General features: G+C 37.2%; 1 protein-coding gene across 1 annotated transcript in view; it reads right to left on the bottom strand.

The window, feature by feature from the left end:
* Positions 1-24042, bottom strand: part of MAP3K21 (mitogen-activated protein kinase kinase kinase 21) — a 62749-nt gene extending 38707 nt beyond the window's left edge. Inside the window, exon 1 of the mRNA XM_012547967.3 lies at positions 23010-24042. Coding sequence (XP_012403421.2) covers positions 23010-23958 — 949 coding nt within the window. The 5' untranslated portion in view covers positions 23959-24042. The remainder of the gene's footprint in view (positions 1-23009) is intronic.
* Positions 24043-24524: the final 482 nt, after the last annotated feature.

Below are 24524 nucleotides of genomic sequence, written 5' to 3'. Positions count from 1 at the left end.
ACTACCTCCACTTCATTTCTATTCTTTCTTTCAAAGACAATATCCTTTGGATACCCCTTCTTCTATAGCACCTTAGAATAAGGTAATGAGATACAGCCCTAAACAAAGTATCATAAAACAGCCCACCAGGATCAGAGGATGGATACTATGAGTCACTAGTAGAGCATCATTCAATTTTCTTCCTCAATTGTAACAAAAAATTCTAGCAGATTATAACCCCTTTCCTAGATTTTCTCTCCTTTCCCTACAAAAAAAAACTATTGCTATCTATTTTTATCATTACTGTGTCCCCTTTCTGAACTCTGGCTTTCCAGACCACATATACACTCCTGCTCAGGACCAAAGGCAATTAAAATTGCTGTGGGAATTACCCATGCATTCAGGTCATTATTTCTTCTCAAAAAGTTTAACTGGATTACTTTTTCTTTTAAACATCTAAACCCTTGCCCTTATACTTAGAGATTTCAATATTTAAATCCATAAAACCTCAAGCACACTAGCTTCTCAGTTCAACTACCTCTTCAAATACTGTAACTTAAACCATTTCTGCAACTTAGTCACAACAGCAATAACCTTTGATTTCTTCCATGATACAAAACTCTGAAATTCTTATATCTGATTATAACCTATTAGTACACCTCTCCCCACAAAAAAAAAAAAAGAAAAAGAAAAAAAACAGAAAAAAACAACTATCTCCTCAATATAGATTCTAGTCACTTCATCTCTTTCTGCTTTCCTGAGTCTTGAGAGCTGCAGAGCAATCCTAATCATTCTTGATTATCCAGTTACCATTTATTCTTTTTTTTTAAATAAAGTTTTTATTTTCAGAACATATGCACAGATAATTTGGCAACATTGACCCTTGCATAGCATTTGTTTCAGATTTTCTCCCCCTTTCCTCCCACCCCCTCCCCTAGATAGCAAGCAATTCAATATATGTTAAACATGTTAAAAATATGTTAAATCCAATATGTATAAACATATTTATAAAATTCTCTTGCTGCGCAAGAAAAATCAGATCAAAAAGAAAAAAGAAAGAAAAAGCAAAAAATAGCATCTCTTCTCAGCAGAAGAGGTTACCTCCTATGTTTATTGGAAAGCAAATAATCTACACTTCAAATGCTCTCAACATCCCCCACTGTCTAAACTTGGGACTGAATTGCATTTTTAAAAAGCGAATGTAAACTTATCTAATCCACAATACCCAAATGGCTTTAGAAAAAAAAAAAAAAAAAGTATACTTCACATCTCATTCAGTCCTTCTGTCATCTTCTTTGTCATATAACTTTTCACCATTTGGCTATGCAGCACTTTTTAGATTTGGACTTCCAGTAACCATGTCCCCAATTCACTGATGAATTAATCTATTCACCTTTGGAACTCTCATCCTGAAGCCAAGTATTTTTGATTGGCATTTGCTAACTCATAAAATGTACTCTACCTAGCGTGGTCCCAAACTAAATCAGTATTCACAACTCATCCAGACATTCATTTGGACCATCATCATGTCATCAGTCTACTTGAGCCCACCCTCTCCCCTCATCTTTTTTCCTACTTTTTGCTTTGAGAATGTAATTAATAATTGCAATGTTACCATTGCTCCAGAAAGGGTGAGTTAATCAATCGCTCTATAGATCAATTGACCAGCTCTATAATTTCCTACACCATAACTTCCTTCTTTGCCACTATTCCCCTATGTGCTTTCTTCTACAACATTAGAATATAAGTTCCAGAAGGACAAGACTTAGGTGTCGTGTTTGTATTTATATTCCTCACATTAACATTGTACCTCATACATAGTACATGCTTAATAAAAGCTCTTTCATTTCATTTTCATTCAGGTCTTTACCCTACTCTTAGAGGAAGACCATCAAACACTCTACTTTTACTCTTGATCCCATCTCTTTCTGTATCCTTCATAACTTGTCTTTTTATTTATCCCTTCTCCCTATTTTTCTCTTATTTCCCTTATAACAAAAATGCCTACATCTCCCCCCACTCTTAAAAATATTTACTTGACAATGCCAGCTACTTAAGTTACAATCCTATAATTTTTCTCCTTTTCATAACAAAACTCATTTTTTAAAAAGCTCTATTGGGGCAGCTAGGTGGAGCAGTGGATAGAGCACCAACCTTGAATTCAGGAGGACAAGAGTTCAAATCGGATCTCAGACACTTAACACGTCTTAGGTGTATGACCCTGGTCAAGTCACTTAACCCCAATTGCCTCAAGGGGAGGGGGGGGAAGCTCTATTTATTGGTTTCAATTCTTCACTACCCATTAACTTCTCAACCTTAGTCTTCTGACTATTCTATTCAATTACAACTGTTCTGTCCAAAGTTATGAAGGATATTTCAACTGTTAGATCCAATAGACATTTCCAAGTCCCCATCTTTCTTGACTTTTCTATAGCTTTTGATAATACTGAACTCACACCCTCCTCCTGAATAGTAGATTTTCCTGACATTGATTTCTTTTGTTTCTTTCTATATGTCTGTTACCTCTCAGTTTCTGGGCTGGGGGGGGGGAGGTGATTGGGGTTCAGTGACTTGCCCAGGGTCACACAGCTAGGAAGTGTCAAGTGTCTGAGGCCAGATTTAAAATCAGGTCCTTCTGACTTCAAGGCTGGTACTCTATCCACTGTACCAAGTAGCTGCCCCTATAATGTGGGTATTCTCTAGGGCTCTGTTCTAGGTCTCCTTTTCTTTACTTTCTCTTTTTATATTTTATAAAATCTCATGTGTTCATTTATTATCTCTTATGTAGTTGACTCCCAAATCTACTTATCCTCTTTTGGGTTCCAATCCTTCATCACCAACTCAAGATATCCAAAACAGAATTGTTTATCCTTTTTTCAAAACCTCCTCCTCACACTAATTTATTTTTTTTCTATCAAGAGCATCACTATTCTTCCAGTCATCTAAGTCCCCAGCCTTGCAATCATCCTTGACTCTTTCTTCTCCCTCACCTCCTATCACCAAGTTTTATTTGGTTTACTACCAAACATATTTATTCTCTTTTATTTAGTCATATCACAAACTACTCTAAACCTTCATCATCTTTCATCTTTATTGCTACCTCCAGCCTTTCCTGCCCTTCAATCCATCTTCCAGTTCCCAAATTGATATTCCTAAAAACCAGATCACAGCACATCATTCTTTCCCTATGTCCAATCCCATCTCCTACAAATGCTTCAACAGTTCCCTTACTATTATCAAAATCAAATAGAAACTAACTACTGTTTTTGAGACAAATTATGAAAAGCTATCTTTCCAGTCTATACTCACAGCTATTCCTCTACATATGTTAGGTTCCAGTCAAACTGACCTGCTTACTTTTTTACTCATATATAAACTTTCACCTCTCAGTTCTGAACCTTTGCAGCACAAAGGGTTCTCCATGACAAGAATCTTCTTCCTCTTCAACTTTACTATTGGCAATAGGTGGTTCCATTCTAAGATTATCAGCTCAAGTGCTACCTTCTGCCAGGCCTTTCCAATCTTCCCAGTTGTTAGAGCTACCTCCTTTCAAAGTATTTTGTATACATTATTGCCTTTACTTTTACACACACACACACACACACACACACACACACACACACACACACAATCTCTCCCTCCTCAAGATAAATATAAGCTCTTTCAGGTCAAGGATCATTCACTATTGGTCTTTGTATCCTTGTGCCTAACAATGCCTGGAACATAGCAAATATTTAACAAATACCTGTTGAATTAACTTGAAAAAGTAATCTACACTTGATGCCTCTATTCATTCTACAACATTTTATACTCTAGATTATATTCTTCTTCCACTACCAACCCTATTAATGAACTCTCTTAAGGGATCACTAATCATTGCTTCATTTCCAAACTGTAAGACCTTTCCTTAGTATTCCATCTGTTAAACATATCTGCTATTTTGACACTAAACCAGAGGTGTCAAACTTCCCATGGTCTACAAGTAAGCAAAACTCCCATGCTGCAGTCTCAGCAAGACAAAACTTTAACTGGGGAATGCTTAAGAAAAAATTTTAAAACTAGAATACAACACAGATAATGTTAATTTGTGGTATTCTAAGTCAACATGCAAAACCTGCAGGGATCTCTTTCAATTTGAGTTTAATACCACTACTGTAAACCATTTCCTTTTTTTCTGACTATACTTTTCCTAGAACATAAACTCTCTTAGTTCTCTTCTTAACTCTTTTAATCACTCTACTGTTGACTACTTAATATGCTGTATTACCTATGCTTCTTTGTTCTATGGGCTCAACTGTCATCTCCAAACAGATAACTATCAAATCAATAGCATGAGGCATGACTATTATCCTAAATTTTTAAAACCCAATCTCAAATTACTTAAAAAACACTGTGAACATTGAAATTGTTTTATCCATCAGTTCACCCTTACAGGATTCTGTATTTGCTAATAATAAGCATTCACCATGTCAGTTATCTATGTTCTAAAAATTGGTGTAATTTCTAATTTTCTTCCCTCATGTTCCACATACAATCAGTTATTAAGGCTTATAATATCCACTCGCTTTCTTTTATTCCTACAGCTACTATCAATTTAGTATTGGTCTTCATTAGTAGCTACAAAAATTATTTCAAGTCTCCTGTTTTTCTCACCTCCACAACCAGTGGCCCAGTGCTGGGGGGAGGGGGGGGGGAAGAGGGGGGAAAGGCAGCTTTATTTGACCATAACATAAGACATGGCAAAAGTAAAACTTCAGTGAACAAGTGAACAAATATGTCAGTAACACTCTTACCCCCACTTTGACCTTGCTGTCAAAGGGACAAAATGTACAAACACCAACCATTACAGTCATTTGATTTTGGCTTTAAAGGATGAGAAGAACTTCAATGGGTAAAAAAAAGAGGAAAGGATGACATTCCAGACTGAGGATAAAGGGATAGATGTAGGAAAAAATAAAACTCATTCAGGAAACAATGAATGTCCAGTTTAGGCAAAATAGATAAAAGGGATAGATAAAAGTAGCACATAAAGGGTGTAAGGATAGAATGGACCAATTAATCATGAAACATCATGCTAGAAGTATTAATTTTACTCTTTGCAACAGGAAATTAATGAAGAGTTTTGAGCAATGGACAAATTAGTCTTTGAGCAACTCAGCTAGACAAAAATTAAAAAAAAAAACAGTTCGTGATCCATGGACCTTACATTCTATTGAGAGAGATGGATAAGTTATAAGGTAATTTAAGGATGAATCAAGCAAAAAAAAAAAATCTGGGAATCTATAAAGGTTCTAATTTGGAGGTAGCACTGAGAATTCCTAAAGTCAGAGCTAAAAAGAGATTGCTATTTAGACACGGACAATAGGTTATGCAATGGCAAAGAGGGAGAAAAAGGAAGTCAAATTCAAGGAAGAATATCAATGTGCTGTAATTTATGATATATGAAGCAGAATAACATAGGGAGACATACGCACATCCTTAGAAAATGTAGAGACAAATTGACTTTTAAGAATCTATCTTCTAAACTACACACATGCCTACTGAGCTTATTCTTGTTGTGCATTCTGTTTCCTTGGCAGTAGGTTAAGGACAAGGAGGACCTGTTGCTAATGATCTTCCCTAATGCTTCTATTTTTCTCTAAAGAAGAATAATGGAATAGAAAAGGATACATAGAAGGTTATTTGAAAAAGTCTGAGGAACAACATACACAAAAGGCGGAAGTGATAGGAATGTAGTAGGAGAGGATGCTTTCATTGTCAACATCTCAAATCAATGAACCATACATGTTTAACCCCCTTCTTCACTACTGGGAAATTTTCACAATCAATACTCCTCACTACAATTCTTATTAAATTTTCACTCTCCAGTCCAAAAGTCTTTATCTCTCAGTTCTTATTGTATTGTTATCAGAACAGTTGTTCTCTTTGTATCTTCACATTGTTGCTTTTCCTTTATCAAATTCCTCATCCCTACCTTTTATGACATTACAGACAATTCTGCTTCTTCTATTAATGAAATTATTAATAAAGATAATTCTCTCTCTTGTCTCCTTAGCAGCATTTCTTCCTTACCTATAAATGGAAATATTCCTAAAGCCTTTAGATCAGACTTCACACTTTCTGTGATTTTAAACTATTAGCGCTATGGATGATTCTGAAGTTTAAGTAACCAACCTTATCTTGCTCCCGAAATTACAGACATATCTCTACTATTTTCACTTACACATCCCACCATCCCTTTAAATTAAATACATTTACAATCGAAATCACTTTACTCCTGAAACTAGTCCTTTCTCATTTTCTTGTATTCTTACTAATTACACAATTCTTTCAAATTACTTAGATAAGAAAGTTGTTTTAATCATCCCCTTGCTTCCTCCCAACCAGCCATCTAATTTTTTCAGCTCCTCAAAAATATCTCACATTCATTCCTTTGGTCATTTTCATAGCCACCATCCTAGTTGGGGCACTTATTTTACATTTGAATTACAATTCTCTCTCATTTCCTAGCTTTGGGTCTTTGGCCTCCCCTAGTAGTAGCCAAATTAGTCTTAAAACATAGTCTTTATTATGTCATCTCCTATTTGGAAACTTTCAATAGTTCACCACTTCCCTTCAGTCAGAAAACTAAGAATTTTCACAATTTCACCCTAACCAATCTTTCCAACTTCACTGCCTACTATTCCCGCAACACAAACATTCCATGCAAGCCAGGATGGTCTACTAATTCAGAATCTTGACAATCTACACTCCCTCACTCAGGCCTTCCCATTCCATCCTTAAGAGATGGTTTCTTCTTCTTTCTACAAGTCCTACCTATTCAAGTTCAACTACTTCTTCTCCAGTAAAGGTTCCCTGACCACACCAGTCCATCTTGACCTTTCCTAGCTTTGGATATCGATCACATATAACAGTCTGATACTCACTTTCCAATTATGAATACTCTATCTCCTATTGTTTAGTTCTTTTTTAATTTTTATTTTTTGGATTATGTCTTGCTTCTTTGTCTAGAGCATTAACTCCTTGGCCCTGGAACACATGAAGAAGGTCTACTTTGTACCCTCCGTACAACCTAACACTTTGTCCATATTATATTACATATTAGTATAATATAATATTTAGTATTACATGTTATATATTAACATATATCAGTAACATATAATATTAATGCTCAATATTTGCTTATTAGTGATGAGAAATAACACATGGACAGTCCATGTGTTCCCATTGGTACTCACGCAAAATAAAAGAGTAGAATGAATACCATAAATAATATTTTATGGAAGGACATGAACAAGAGCCACAAAGGATGAGAATACATGGAAGGAATACCAAAAAGATGAGCTCATGGATTCATCAAAGAATGAAGAACTGATCCCAATAACTGTTAAGTCTACTAATAAAGTTTTATATACAAATATAATTTCCAAAGACACAGGATTTTAAATCTGTACATAAAGTACACCTTTCTTAATCCCTATTCCTCATTACAAAATTATTTATAGAAATAGGTTTAGCCCTGTGAGTCCACATAATTAAATCTTAAATGTGACCTAATTAAAAAACACAATTAAACAGAATACAGTAAAACAATCTTGGTAGTTAAAATTCATTGGACAGTTTATTAATTATACACTTTTCCTTCTTTTTCAGTGTTAATATTCAACATTTTCAAATGAAAGTGTGATATCATCAATTCAGGAGTTTCCTCTAATGACATGGATCACAATCTATCATATCTGCTTATTCCATTAAACTTTTGTTCTTTCAAAAATTTGTCACAGGTAATCGACCCAACATTCAATATGCAATCTTACTCTTTCAAATTCCTTTCCCCACCAAACAAAACTAAATCCAAACTATTTTTTTACATAGTACTCTACATTTTTCAAACCATTATCTCATTTAATTCTCAGTCAACAAGCATTTATTAAATATTGATTATGTGCCAGGTATACAGTTAAGCAGTGAGGAGATAAAGAAAGGTTAAAAAAAATAGTTCCTGCCCACTGAGCTCAAGTTCTAATGGGGGAGATGACAGGCAGAGGTTGATGAAACAGTGGATAGAGTGCCAGACCTGGAGTCAGGAAGACCTAAATTCAACTCCATCTCAGATATTTACTACTTATATAACTATGGACAAGTTACTTAACTCTGTTTGCCTCTGTTCCTCATCTGTAAAATGAACTGGAGAAAGAAATGGCAAACTGTCCCAGCATCTTTGCCAAGAAAATCCCAGAGTCAGACACAACTGCAATGTTTATTAAACAACAACAAATATACAAATAACTCTGCATATTTAAGATATAATGTAAAAGAAAGTGCAGGTCAGATTTGAACTGAGTGTTGAAGTAAGTCAGGGAAACTAGGATGTAAAATGAGAAAGAAGAATATTCATTCCAGATATGAGGAGACAGGCAATGCAAAAGCATGTTGAGATAGAGGATTAGTATTAATAATTAAGGCAGTAAAATTAGTATAATGTAATTCAAAGCACACTGAATTTGAAGTCAGGAAAAAATGAATAATACCAGTGTGGTACTGTCAAGTCATTCTTCTTTATCAATTTCCTCTCATAAAACAAGGATCATGAACCGGATGATCTCTTAAATGCTATATTATTCCATCACCTCAAAATCCAATGAGGATTTTGCATTAATGCAAACTCTGCAATATTACTTCCCACCTTCTAGTTTCACAGAATAGACCTGGCAATGTTAGACAGCAGAAAACCATGGAAGAATTAAGGATCAGAATAAAGACATGCAAAAAACTAATGAGCATTGATACTTAAACAATAAAAACAAAATTTATCCTGAGCAAAAATTGTTAAAAGAGCACAGAAGCAAAGCAGAAATGAACATATTTTTAAAACATCCTTGAATGACCCATTGTTTTAAAATATACCTTCTTTTCTCCCAGATACAAAGTTTCCACAAAGGCTAGGCTACTATATTTTATACTTTCCCTGTTCATCTAAAAAGTTAAAATAACAAATTAAGGTTATGCTTTTATACTAGTATGAAAGGCTTATTGTTTTGGATTCCATTGTAAATGTGTTGAAAATTCCTGACATTCCTTATCTTTTGGGTCATGTGACTGAAACCAAAAAATAGCCAGCTTTACAACAGGTAATGTAATTGGGCACCCTTCCAGGTTTCAATCTCTGAAAGGACATAAGGTTATAGCAAACTTCCACTTCCTGTCATTAAAGCAAGAAGTATGACAGAATATTAGTTACCCACAAGGAACTATAATGTACAAACTAATCAAATGAGTTTGTTGCTCCCAGAGATGGGAAATTCTTCTGGGTTAGTAACCTAGCAACTTCTGCTAGACCATCCTTTTGTGCTGACTTCTGCTAAGATTTTTAACCCTCATTAGCTTCATTCTTTAACAATTGGCCTTAACAACTTCATACTTAGCCTAGTTTTTCAAACACTGGAAACTAAATAGCTTCAGTCTTTTAAAAGTCTAGAATCATGTTTAAAAGCCAAATAATCTGCAGTAGGTACATAATGTTGCATGAAAAGATTTTAATTTATCACAGACCACTTTATTAACAGCTAAGTATTTTTTCATTAAAAAGATAAAACTGGTTTTGTATAAATTAATAATTAACTAATATAATCTTAAGAAAAATGTAAAACAATAATTTGAAGAAAGGCCAACACAATACACAAGGATAAATATATTCACCAAGACCATTACTGTCTTAGGGCTGTTTAAATTTCTAAACTAAAACATATGATCCAGTGATTATGCTATTTCTCACAGAGGATAAATTTTTCTAATTTTACCCAATGATGCAGAATGCATCCTGTCTTCCTCCCAAATTACTCCCACTTGAAACCATTGTTTTACAATTGAGGAAACTAAGGCAGACAGAAACAGCTAAACACGTGAGTTTAGATTTTAATTCAGGTTTTCTGGCTCCAGTCTTGTGCTTTATCCAGTACACCATCTGGCTGCCTCTTCAACATAGTTTTTATCATTAACACAGTATTTATTATATATTATTATCCTAGATACTTGAGTATAAGTTTTTTTCTTTACTATGACATAAAAACTCAAAGGCAGGTATCAAACCTTCCTATAATTCCATATTCCGTGAAGCACCTAACAATGCCATACATATATATATTTAAATTTATATGCATACATATACATGCACTATATATATGTGTGCCATATATAAATGTACATACATATATAGCAGATAAAATATAACATACTATACCATAATGTAAATATTCTAGCATGTACATACTATATACAATATGTACAGGTGATATATACTATATATATATATATGAAATGTATAATACATACGACTTCATATATGTGTCTACATCTATGTAATATATCTGGCCATATGTAAAACATATTATATATACCATGTAATATATATGTCATATTAGTAAAGATTAGTGGAACAAATGAATAGTTTGAAAAGCTTGTGGAAAATGGGCTAGTACCAATTATTTATTTAGTATATATTTATTTAAAATGTCACTTTAATTCATGCAAGAGAAAAACCTTCTGGAAAATAAAAGATAATGACACATAGGCCAAAATAGAATTTAAAGAATTATAGAAATAAGTTCAATATTTGTATGTCTTAGTTTTCATGATAAAGGCTTTCTCCATGAAATCCAGATCTGCCTTCCTAAAACAACTCAGCTATTTTAAGATTCAGAAATTAAACTTTTAGGGAAATATTTTACATAACTTCATATGTGCCTTTTCAATGTAGGGGTGGGTAGGAGTGAAGAAGGGATAGAATCTGGAATTCAAAGATTTAAAATTTTAAGAAAAATATTTTACATGTAACTGGAAAAAATAAAGTATTAAATATTGTGAAAAAAAGTTTCAGGCATTAAAATACAAGTATAAGGGAACTCTTCTACAGTTATTTGCTCTATGGATCAATAATAACTTAAAGATGATCCAACCATTCTGGAGAGCAATTTGGAACTATGCCCAAAGAGATATCAAACTGTGCATACCCTTTGATCCATCAATGTTTTTAATGGGCTTATCTCCCAAAGAGATCATAAGGAGGAAAAGGGACCCACATGTGCAAAAATGTTTGTGGCAGCCCTTTTTGAAGTAGCTAAAAACTGGAAATTGAGTGGATGTTCATCAGCTGAAGAATGGCTGAATAAGTTATGGTATATAAGTAACAACCAGCAGGATGATTTCAGAGAGGCCTGGAGACACTTACATGAATTGATACTAAGTGAAATGAACAGAACCAGGAGATCATTGTATACCGCAACAGCAAGATTATACAATGATCAATTCTGATGAACATGGCTTTTTTCAACAATGAAATGACTGAGGCCAGTTCCAATGATCTTGTGATGAAGGGAATCAAACATACCCAAAGAGAGTACTGTGAGAACTGAGTGTGGATCACAACATAGCATTTTCACTTTTTGTCCTTGTTTGCTTGCATTTTGTTTTCTTTCTCAATTTTGTCCTTTTTTGATCAGATTTTTCTTCTGCAGCACAACAATTGTATAAATATATACACCTATTGGATCTAACATATATTTTTTAACATGTTTAACATATATTGGATTACTTGCCATCTGAGGAGGAGGTAGGGGGAAAGGGGGGAAAATTTGGAACACAAGGTTTTGCAAGGGTCAATGTTGAAAAATTATCCGTGCATATGTTTTAAAAATAAAAATCTTTAGTGAAAAAATAAAAGTAAAGAAAGAAAAATAATAAGTTAAAGAACAGAAGTCTCTCCTAAAGTGTTTAAACCCAGGAAACTTTAACTCAATGTTTAACTTGATAATCAAGCAAAATATTCATAAGTAATAAGCTATACAACTTAAATTATTAAAAATAAAAACTAAATTTAAAACATCAATAAATAAGGTCTTTTACCAGTTATCTTTTTTAAGCACATCTAAAAATGAACTGCAGTAGCGAAACAGTTACCAAAGCAATTTAGAATGTATGCTCTTTCCCCCAAACTTATCAGTCCAAAGTTAAAAGTAAACCTGCCAAAGCACACAGATCACCAGCAGCCATGAAAAGAACAAAGCACAAGACTGTGTTGCTAACAATTCTAGCTGGATGGAATCAGCCCAAGTTGTGATCCTTAATCAAAAGCAGTCTTTTTAAAAGGAGACGGCAAAGTAGAGGTGGTGGCAGGATAAGTGCATATATGATAAGAGGAAGGCTATATTTGAAAGGGCTATTAGTTTTATGTTTTTCATTTTACCAAGTAAAGGAAACAAGTTTCAATGTTCAACAAAAAGAAAACTTTAATGTCCTTTCTTGTTTCTGCAAAACAATATGAAAACAATTCCCAAGAGATTATAAAACAAAAACAAAATTTTAAAAATAAAAAAAAAGAAGTGTGAAATTCAACTGCTTCTAGAATCTGTGATATTTACAAATAGAAAACTCTTCTCTGGATCTTCCCCATAATAAAGGAAGGTTTTGGGGTTTGTTTGTTTGTTTTTTTACCGTATAGGAAAGAGTTCTAAATAGGAAAGTGAAGTTGTGTTTGGGTAGCATCAAGGTATTTCCTTAGAACAGATAAAAAACTGTAATCTGGGACATAGGTGAAAGAGGGGTATAGTAGACCAATTGGACCCAAAGAGGAGTGACTTAAAATTCTTTCTTACACATCAAAATGTTCTCTTCCCATTCTCATTCATCTAGCAAAATCTTTCAAAGGCCAAATGGCTTACAGTTTTTAACCAGTTGTTTAAAGTGAAATGTTCATTATTACTATTATGACTAGAGCCTAGGTCTATAATTTATAGAATGGGTTAACTACTTAGAATAGGATTAGGATGAGAGACAGTAAAGAGCAGCTTCAAAAAAGAACTTTTCTGTACAACTGAAGTCTATTCCATCGACTATGTTACCTTAATGCGGGCCCTTATCATTTCATAGCTGGGCTAATGCCACAGTCTGTTGGTCTCTCTGCCATAATTCTTTTCTCATTCCAATACATCCTTCATTTAACTTCCCAATATGCTTCAGGTCTGAAGACAGGTGTCCTGTCTCCTAGTATTTTCAATGATTTTTCCAATACATGGAATTTCCCTCTTTATCTCTACCTTCTAAACTCTGGTCTTCTTGAAGCCCCAGGTAATATCTCATATTCTATAGCAGAGTCTACAAGCCTGCCTGGACTTAATCATGGTTTTTAATTTGTAAATAAAATTGTATCCTATTTAAAGCAACCATTTCTACTGGAAATTCTCCCTGATTCCCTGAATTCAACTGCCTTCCTTCTGATTATTATTTCTGATTTATATTCTCTCTAGCCTGTTTGTGGAGTTGTTTGCAAGTTGTCTCCTCTATTACACTGTGAGCTCCTTGAGAGTAGAGACTGTCTTCTACCTTTCTTTGTGTCCCAATCACTTGGTATGGCGATCACCTAATAAATATTTATTGACTAAATGTTTGAGAATTGTATACTGGCCAAATGACTCATGAAAGAAAATAGGTAAAACACTGCTGGCAAATCAGAGAGAAAAAAGAAGCATCTGATTTTGGACAAATAAAACCCATTATTATTTATTTTTAGTCTTAGTCTTCTGAATTCTAGTCACATGATGTTATTAACTGTCTATTTCAAAATGGATATCCCAGGAATCTCAAATTCAACAGATCTAAAACAGAAAACTCATTTCTCTTTCCTTCAAAATCCATTTGCCTACCCTAATTCCTCTATTTCTGCAGAGGATACCACTATCATACCAGTCACGCAAATTCATAATTTGGGTGTTCTCCCCAAATCCTCCCTCCACATAGCTACAACTGCTTACATCTATGTTCCATTCTCTATTTCCTTGGCCCATCCTAGAAAGGTCAGTCCCTCCTGACTACTGCCTCCAAATTGACCTCCTACCTCAAAAGTCTCTTTCCTCTACTCCAATTCATTCTGCTGCTAAAATGATTTTTTTAAAGCTTGGGCTAACCGAATCATTACCCTAATTTAATACATTCCAGAGGCTCCCATAAGTCTTTAAGTTTAAATCTAAATTTGTTATTTATAGTCCTTTACAAATTGGGCCCAACCTGTCTTTCCAACCTCGTTAAAACATTACTCTCTTTACTCCCTATGGTCCAGCCAAACTACTCCTTTTCTTCCTCTCATACAACACTCCTCCTGTCTCCATCCCATTGCACTAACTGAATCCATGTCTAGAGTATACTTCCTTATGACTTTCACTTCTTAGAATCCCATTTCTTTCAAAACCCAGCTTAAGTATCACTACATGAAGCCTTTCCTAGTTCCCATCCCATCTACTAATGCCTTCTCTTACTAAATTACCATTCATTTTGGGTAGATCCAAACATATATCCATAGTGTCTTGTCACATAGAATGTCCCTGAGGACAACTACTGTTCCATTTTTGCCTTTAGAGCCTAGAACAATCACCCAAACATAGTAGGTGCTTAATAAATGCTTGTTGGGTGTTTTATATTAATTTTTAAAATACTATGGTGTAAAATAAAAACTTACAATTAAAAGTAAAATCACAAGTATTTTATATTATACAATAAATGCTCGAAAATCTAGGTACCACATTTTTTTCTATAAATGAAAAGTTTGACTAAATCATAATAAATATTTTTTATTACTTTTTTAGAAAAAGATCTGATAATTTTAGAAAGAGATCTGATAATCTGGAGCAAAAAACAAGAATATGATTTATGTAAATCAGTAGAAAGAACCAGAGAACAGAAAATTGAAGTGGAAGACATCACAAGCCATGTTCAAGTAGTTGGGGAAATATTAGGTAGAAGAATGGTAAAATCTGTTGTATTTGGCTTTAGAGGCCAGAATTAGGAACAAGGACCAAAGTTGTAGAATGCAGATTGAGATTTGATGGAATCAAAACTTCATAACCATGAAACTATCTAAAAAGGAAGATAGAAACATGGAAATAGTCTACATTAACACATAGTGATTTCCTTTTCACTAAAGGTTTTCAAATAATCGCTAAATAATTACTTTTAAATAAAGGAATAAATTAATTTTAAGAAGAAAAAATTGAAATGGTCTACATTAGTACATAGAATGATTTCCCTTTCACTATAGGTTTTCAAGTAATCAGTAGATAACTACTTTCAAATGAAATAAAGGAATGAATTAAAGTACTTCTTAAGTATCCACAATATGCAAAGCACTGTTAAGTGTTTGAGAGTACTATGTTGATGGACACTGATTCATTTGAATTGGATTAGATGCCCTTTAAATTACCTTCCAACATAAGATTATATGATTCTATTGATTTTATCCCAGGTTCTTTTTTAAATTTTTTAAAGTTCTTAACCACAAACCTAAATTGATCATTCACTCTCTGCCCTTTCCAACTTCCTTATTACTACAGAGGGCAGCACTCTCCTCCCATCTTTTAGACATGAAATCTAGTTGTCATCCTCAACTCCTCACTATCTCTCACTATTTTCTCTCATTTCTGACTTGCTGCTAAGGTCTGTAAATTTTCTCTTTGAAAAAATCTCTCAAATATATCCCCTTCTCTCCACTGACACTGTCCTCACATCTAGACTATTAGAACAACTTGCTGATAAGTTTTCCTACTTCACATTTCTTTGCACTCCAAACATGCACCATCCAACCATCAAAAAGATTTTCGTAAAGTACAAATATAACCCATACTCAATAAAATCCAGTGGCTCCTTGTTGCCTCCAAGATAAAAAATACAAAATCCTCTCTTTGATGTTCAAAACCCTTCATAACCTAGACTTCCCGCCCCTACCTTTCCAGTGTTTTTACACCTTACTCCCTACCACATACTCTGTAATTCAGTGACATAGTTCTCCTTGCTGTTCCATAACCAAACACTCCCTGTCTTGGCTCTGGGCATTTTCTCTGGCTATCCTACAGCCCTGGAATGTTCTTCTTCCTCATCTCTGCCTCCTGCTTTCCTTGATTTCCTTTATATTCCAACTAAAATCCTATCTACAGGAAATCCTTCCAAACCCCTCTTAACTCCAGCTCCTTCTATCTTTAAATTATTTCCTATTTATTCTGTAATTTGCACATATGTATTTGCTTCTTGTCTCTCCCATTAAATTTTAGTCCCTATATGCCAGAAATTGTTTTTTCTCTTCTCTTCTTCCTTCTTTCTTTCCTTTCTTCCTTCCTTCCTTCCTTTTCTCTCTCCCTCTCTCTTTCTCTCTTTCTCCCCCCCATCTATATTCTTACAATGCCTGCCACACAGCAAACACTTAAAAAATCTTTACTGCCTGAGATATTTAATCATCCGATCGATACATTTTGTGGTTCTTATTTTGAAAAATTTAAATGTTATACCTTTCAAGCAATGTTTGAGTAAGGGAGATAAGAGTGAAATCTAGCACCACTCACCATCCAGTAGTGCCACAACCCAGGCATAAGGTAAGTAAATAAAATCAAATGCTTCATTCATTATCACTGCTAAGAAAGCTCCAACTTCATAATGTTATGGAGTATTTTCTCTACTTTTCAGGCATACATGAGTACAAATCAATTAGCAAAATAGTAGGGAGATGATGATGTCGTTTTAAAGGCCAAAGGGAGAAAATAACCCTACAAAAAGCTGAGCAAGAGATCCAAGAGAAATCATGTTATCCTAGGAGTTCAAAACCGGTCAAACAAACATGCACAAAACTGGCAGGAAAATGGAGAATATAACAAATTTGTCAATTTTTTTTATAACAATCTATTTGATAAAGTAACTACTATATTTAGAACCTAATATCTCAGTCCCCAAAGTGTTATTCTAATCAATAGAAATGAAAATGATGAAGATGGTTAAAATGAAATGTACCAAAAGTACATACTGATAAAATTCATTCTAGAAGTGACCATCTTGCAAGCATAGAGGATGGAAATCACTAAAAGGAATGGGGTTTGGCAGGAGAGGAGATTGAAAAATGATAGATAATTTTTCCAATGAAAAGAAAAAACAATTGGGAGAAAAAAAATTAACAATAACCATTGATTCATTGAACCTCTCTATACAAAAGATCAATATGCCTCTTAATGGTATCTTCGATGAAAATTCGAGAAAATAATAGGCAGAAATGCACAAATAATTGTCTCCAGTATACCACACATTTACATACAATTGCATGAAAGTTACACAGAATAGTTGGGTCCTACTTTGTTTATTGTTGTTAACTTAAAAGTATTTAAATCTCTAAAGCAAAAAAATGCAACCTTAAACTTTGGATTCTGTCATGCATATGTTAAAATCAAATAAAAGTAATCACAGAGATAAGTCTGTTCAAAAACCATCTAATTATAAATGTTAAGCAAGACATAAAATAGGGAGATGTATACTCCCCAATGGTGTTCTCCACTGCCATGGTGGATGGCTTCCCCTAGGATCATTCAAATATCTTTTTGAAAAATAAGGTCCTGCAGAAACTCCTGTTTGAAGAAAATATTGTGCTTACCTCCCCCTCCAACACATCACAAAAGGCCTCATTTTGTTCTTCCATACAGAAAATATTACATTATTTCTTCCTCTCTACAGAACGATAAAGTATTAAAGGGACAGAATAATATATGTAAATATATAACTGTCAGATTTGGCTACTGTGCCTATTGTTTTTGCTCAAGTGTTTCTTTTTGTCAAAGGGTAAAATTTAATGGGAGATATAGTATACTGACATGATTTTTTAAAAGAAATCCAGAAGACAATAATAAAATTTGCAAATATGTCTAATAATCCACATAGAGAAAATTAATGGATAAGAAAAGCCTATTATCCAAATTATGATATACTGTCAGATAGCAATTCATTGATAATTCAACAATATATGTTTTTGGGACTAGATAACAGAGAAATTCAATAGTATGTAGATATTTGGAATTAACAAGGAATAGTGCTACGAATTGAGCAGAAGGAACTGAACAGTCTGGGTTGTATTTAGAAAAGTGTACAATGCTTTTAAAAATGCCAAGATGCACCTTTGTAAAAAGATTTTTTCAATACAAATATTCTCAAGATAATGGTTACAAATTTCACAACACTATAATATCTAAAGAATCAAAGTTGTACATAATTCAAAAGGCAATGTTTCTAATGATAACATACACTCAAGAAGTACTCAGACATAGTACAATAAAGGACATTTATGAATTTAAAAAGCTACTAGTCATTTGGCAAAAGCAAAATGATAACAGATGGAACACGAAATCTAACTTAGTTCTAGTTTACAGAGAAAGTCTTTCAGCATTTTAGGAGGGTTGTCTATGAAAGCACACAGGTGAGACTTGAACTAACTGAAGTACAGAGAGGCTGCAGTTTGTATCAAGGGAGGCAATACTCATATCAACTAAATGAAACCCAGAGAAAAGAGCTTGAATTAATTATTTCTGGGGTTGTTTTGCTAATGATATTGTTGCTTGGTGATAGCCAATTGTAAAATGTTTATAGAAAAGGACAATTTTTAGTTAATATTAGAAATTTACAACAAAGATGCACAGCACAAAACAATGGAAAGAGCATGGGAATGTGGGTCAGATTACTAGATTTGAATCCTCCTGCCACTTAGGCCTTTTGGGAGCTTGGAAAAGTTCTATCTTCTATAAGCCTCACTTTCCTTATCAGGTAAAAGGAGAGGATTGGACTAGATGAGCTCTAAGATCTCACAGCTATAATTCTACAATATGAAGCATTTTTAAAAGCAAAGCCATTGATTTTATCTGGATTCAGCAATACTAGCAATGTTTCATATGTTCCTAATATATCTCTTTGATTAGAAAAATCTTCTGCAAGAAACAATAGGCCTTAAGTGGGAAAAAAAAATAAAGTGGAGGATGAAGATGAATTTTAATTGAAAATAAATATCAGTAATTTTCCAAGACAATTCTCTCAAACTGTTTAAACAAATAAATGCCTTTTTCATACTGAAATATTCAAGTTTCAAAATTAATCTATGATATCATTAATATAGCTATTCCCTGCAATCGTATAAATGATAATTTCTCTGTGCCTGCTATTCATGACTTCCCATAAGCTTGTCACAGAATGTCCATTCAATCTACTGACACCCCAACGGAGTTAAAAGAGTATGGGGGCTAGCCAATGCTTCTGACATGTGACAGCTCATCTTCTGAATGACTTTTTTCATTATATATTTCTTTGATGATATGCATTATATTAAAGGTGGCAAACTCAAAACCTATTGACCACAAAAGCCATTCCTACAAATGACCAACAAGTGCAGATCCAACCAAACTAAAACATAATTGGGAAATGTTTAACAGGATACATAAAAATAAAATACATGAAAAATGTTAATTTTCTAAGTCGATATGCAGCTCTAGCAATCCATTTCTATTTGTTTGACACCATTGCTTTGTACCACTTCACATTCATCTTCCACCTCTGATACAACAGCCACTACTACCACAGCCACCATAGGCTTCTCATGAAAGGGAGTCTTCCTCTCCCTGTTCAGGAGATGCAGTACCACCTTCCCCCACTGAGGGAAACATTTCCTTCCCTACTGACCCATACCTCCTCCTCAAAGATCAGGCAGGTCTCTTTCTTGGCTGGGAACCCTGCCTCCAATTTCACTGGGAAAAAACCTGAAGACATTTGCTATGAGTTCCCTCTTTTCTCCTATTCCTAATCTCATATCACTCAGATGTTTTGTGACATTATTTCTTACACTCACTTAATATACAGAGTTGGCCCGTCTCCTTTTTGAAATAAACCCTGCTATATGCACAAATAATACCATTCCATTCTGTTTCCTCCAGCAGATTTCCCTGGATCATCCCCACTATCTCACTGCTCCCACTCTGCTGGTACTACCTTTAAACATGCCCATGTCTCCCTAATCCTCTGAAAATTCATTTGAAGCTTCCTTCTCCACTAGCTGTCATCCTATAACTTTACTCTTTTATGGGTAAACTACTTGAGAAGAGCCTTCATTTCCTTTCCTCTCACTTTCTTAACTCTTTGCAATCTAGTTTCTAACAATCAATCAAATTGCTCTCTTCAAAATTACTAATGATCCAATGGCCTTTTCTCAAGCCTCATCTTTCTTGACTAGTCTCTGACATTTGCCTTCTTTTTGATAGTCTCTTCTCTTTAGATATTTAAAATGCTGCTAATTCCTGTATTTCCTAAGCAGAGGAGCCCAGACACCCCAAACCTCACTCCTGGCTCTTTTTTCTTTTCCTACTCTCCTATTAAACTTAGTATTCTCTTCAGTAGTACCTATCTTTATGCAGATGACTCTCAGATCTCCTAGTTCATCCCGGAATTCCAGTCTTGCATCTCTGACTACCTGTTAGATACCTCAAATTATATGTTCCTGAGCTATCTTAAGCAAAAAGTAAACTTATTTCCTTTCACCAAAACTTTCCACTCTTCTGAACTTAGTCGTTATTGTCAAGGATTAAACTACAATCTTCCCAACCCCCAGGTTCACAACCTGGTTGTCATCCTCAACTCCTCACCTGCTCACCCCCTCCAGTTAATCTGCTGCCAAAGTCTATCAATTTTATCTTCATAAAATCTCTCCTATACCCCCTCTTCTCTCCTTTGACACTGCCACAATTCTGATGGAGGTCTTTCCTCCCCTCACCCCTGGACCACTGATACAGCCTTCTGGTAGGTCACCCGTCCTCAAATCTCTCCCAACTCCCATCCATCCTCCATTTAACTTTCATACGGAGCTTTTCCTGAAGTTCAAGTCAGAACATATCATACACACAATTAATAAAACTCCAAGGGCTCCCTAGTACCTCCAGAATCAAATGCACAATCCTCTGGCTTTCAAAGCCCTTCATGTCCTAGCCCCTTCCTCCTTTTCTTATACCTGCCTCCCTTCCATGACCTCTGGGGCCCAGCCACAAGGGCCTCCTTGTTTTTCCTGCCACAAGATATTCCACCTCCTACTAGCGTTTTCACTGGCTGTGTGGAGGCCTCTCTCCCTAGCTTCTAGCTTCTGTTAGTTAAAGTCTAACCTTAGGCCAGAAGCCTTTCCCAGGCCTTATTGTTAGTGAAGTCCCTTAGGATTATCCTCAGTGCCTTCCAAATTATCTGTCTCAGAATAGGCACTTAAAAGGTGCTAGCTGATTAAATGGTTCTCTTTCCCAAAAGTATGGTGAAATTCGTACTGCTAATTTCACACACACACACACACACACACACACACACTCTCATGAGTAAATAATGCTTTATGTGGTACATAATCAGGAACTCAAATTCATAATACTGCCACAGCCATTAATATGTTTTCTGAGAGTGAATAGGCATTATGGTTCAAGTGCTAAATCTGGTCCGGGAAAACTTGGGTTCAAATTCTGCCCCATAAATCGGCTACCTCTGTGACTAAAGACAAGACTCTTAACTTCTTTGAACCTCCCATAGTTCACTTGTAAACAGAAAGAAAGGAACTGAATTACAGGGCCTCAAAGGTCCTTTCCTATTCTGATGCTCTGATTCTATTATTTGAAGATGTCTGCATGAGAAACTCAAGCAAAGGAGTTAACAGTCAATATTTACTAAGGTATTATGTCTTGAAATAAAGTTAACAAACACAGTAATAACTCCTTATAATAAAAGTAGTTTTCAAAGGTCAAATCTAGTTCCAAGAATGGTGGAGCCATTCTCAAAAACATTCCAATCATGCAGTTTTCAAGACAAAACTTTAAATAGAAAAAAAAGTATGTATGTATATTTATTCTAGATCTTCCAATGTAGAAAGGCATGAAGTTGTGATAAGCTAGTGCTAGTTTTGTGTTGTCCTAATAAATGATTAACAAAATTGCTTAATCTGAGATTCTTAAAATAAAGATGAAACTTTTCACCATTAAAAAAAAATAACTTCAAATAGTATTTCTATTTTCAACTTAATCATGCCTAATTAGAGTTGTATTTAGGTTGTTTCCCCTATACTTGAGTAGACAGGACTAGGAAATATGTGGTAATTTATTAAAAAAATGGATTTCATTATACAGAACAAATCTTTAAGACAACAAAAATGCCCGTGCATAGAAATATCTCCCCAAAAAGTTTCTCATCCACCACTGCCAAGAGCATTACTGAGTTATAGCACAAAAAACGCCTCTAGTTTTATCTTTTTGATGAAAAATGAGCCATGCATAGAACTAGATCTCAAAAAAAAAAAAAAAAAAAGTTTATCTACTGGTACCACGAATATCCCTGAGCTACGAAACTAATGTTTCTACTTGGTATCCTTTTAATAAAGTGTTTTTACAGAATGGGGGGGGAAAAAAAAAAAAAAAGCAGAGGAAACTTTTGTGAAATCACCTTCAAAATAGGAGAGAAAAAAAAAAAGATAACTATCAAGAAGTACAAATAAAACTGATAAAGAGTACTGGGACTGGGTGGGGGAAAAAGTGACAAATTCAATCCCCATCTTCATATATCTGATGTTCCATCATTCACTAATATGTGGACAGGGTCTTGAATGTCAAGGACCCATCCCAACACAATCAGGCTTTTGGTTGCTCTTTCTCCTTGTACTTGGAAAAAATCTCTGCCCCACTGTGAAGCCCTTGGCTTAGATTCTAGGTAGTGGCTGAATACCCCTAGAAACCTACAACTGTTGAGCTAAGGCAAAGGAAGTGTATTACATGGTGCAAATATGGTTACTAGACCCAAGAAATACAAGAGGCTGGCAGGATTCTAAGTGTTTTCAGGTGAGCAGGCCCCTAAATTCCAGGAGTAGTAGCAGGATGGGTGGACCCAAAGCAACTTAACTAAGCAGACCCCTTAATTCAAAGGCTTAAGTTCCTAAATTAAGCAGACCCTCTTCCCAATTCCGGAAGTAACAACGCTCAAGCTGGTAGATCCGAAGCACCTTAAGTGAGGAAGATCCCTTAATTCCAGGAGCAAGAACTCCCAGGCTGGTTGGCCCTAAGCACCTTAGGTGAAGAGAGTCCTCAATTAATTCCAGGGGTACAAAGTCCCAGGCCAGTTGCTCCTAAGATGTTTTCGGAGAGCAGCCGCACCCGGGAATGCCGGCCCCCGAATCCCACACTTACTGTTGCTGGACTTAAGGTCCCGGTGCAAGATGGGCACGACGGCCTCCTCGTGCAGGTAGAGCATCCCGCGAGCGATCTGCACTGCCCAGTTGACCAGGATGTGCGGAGGGATGCGGCGGGCTGGGCGCGGGCCCGAAGCGGCGCATGAGGGCTTGGGGTTCCCGGCGGCGGCCGCCGGGGTCGGGGGCGAGGAGGGGGCGGCGGCGTTGGCGGCGGCCAGAGCCCGATTGAGGGCCCCCCCGCGGGCGAACTCGAGGACGAGGCAGAGGTTGGGCTGCTGCAAGCAGACGCCAAGCAGCTGGATAATGTTGGGGTGCCGCAGCATGGAGAAGAGCTTCGCCTCCCGCAGCACACTCTCGGCGGCCGCCGCGGGATCCTGCTCGGGGTCCCGTCGCGCCGCCTTCACCGCCACCTCTTGGCCGCCCCAGGTGGCCCGGTAAACCTGCCCAAAGCCGCCGGCTCCGATCAGCTCCTTCAACTCCAGCCACTCGAACTCGATCTGCATTGGGGAACCGGGTCTCGGGGCGACGGGCGGAGAAGGCGGCGGCGGCGGCGGCGGGGGCGCGGGCGGCGGCGGGGGCTGGCGGGGCCGCGGGCGGGCTAGCTCGGGCGGCCGCGGCGGATAGCAGGGGGCCACGTAGTTGGCGGGGAAGATGCCGAGGCGCCTCTGCACCTGGCCGGTCCACCAGCCCTCATCCCCCGACACGGCGGCGTCCTGCGACAGCACCTCCACCAGCTGGCCTCGCCGCAGGCTCAGCTCGTCCTCCCCGCTCGCCTCGTAGTCGTAGAGAGCGGCCCAGAGCCGGCCGCCCCCGGCCACCCAGGATGAGGTAGAGCAGCAGGAGGAGGCGGAGGAAGAAGAGGACGAGCCGCCGGCGCCCGCCGCAGGCACCTCCCGGGCAGGGCCGGCAGGCCCGTCGGCCGCTCCCTCGGCGCCCGGGAAGGCCATGCTGGGCGTGAAGGGAAAGAGAAGGCGAGGACAACAAGGAGGAGGGCGAAAGGAGAGAGGGGAGCGCCGGGCTCAGCCGCCCGGCAGGCGCATCGTCCCCTCCTTCCCCGGCCTCTCTGGCTTGGCCTTCCCGCCGCCCCGCTGGGAGAGCTGGGTCCTGCAGCCGCTGCCGCGGGGGGAACCAGCGGCGAGCTGAGAAGGCAGGAGGCGTGCGGGGAAAGAGGTGGCTGGGGAGCTGCAGGCAGTGGGAGGGGGGGCTCACAACGCGCCCGGGGGGCAGCGGGCCCAAGCGGCGTGGGCCCCCAGCTCTTCCTCGGCCGCCCTTGCTGCCGCCGCCGCAGCAGCAGCAGCAGCCGCCGCCGCTGGCGCGGGCACCGTCACCACCATGGTCCCCTCCGGCCCGTCTCCCGGTTCACTTTCCGGCCTGGGCAGCGAGCGCCGCTAGAGCCACCCCGGACTCTCCAAGCGCCTCCCCTCATTGGCGCGTTCTCGTCACATGACCGAGCGGGGGAGACGGGGAAGGGGGGAGGAGGAAGCTGGGATCCCTGAGAACTTTTCTGCAAAGT

The sequence above is a fragment of the Sarcophilus harrisii genome, chromosome 4, assembly GCF_902635505.1.
Source record: "Sarcophilus harrisii chromosome 4, mSarHar1.11, whole genome shotgun sequence".
NCBI classification, from domain to species: domain Eukaryota; kingdom Metazoa; phylum Chordata; class Mammalia; order Dasyuromorphia; family Dasyuridae; genus Sarcophilus; species Sarcophilus harrisii.
This window is presented reverse-complemented; position numbering and strand designations above follow the sequence as displayed.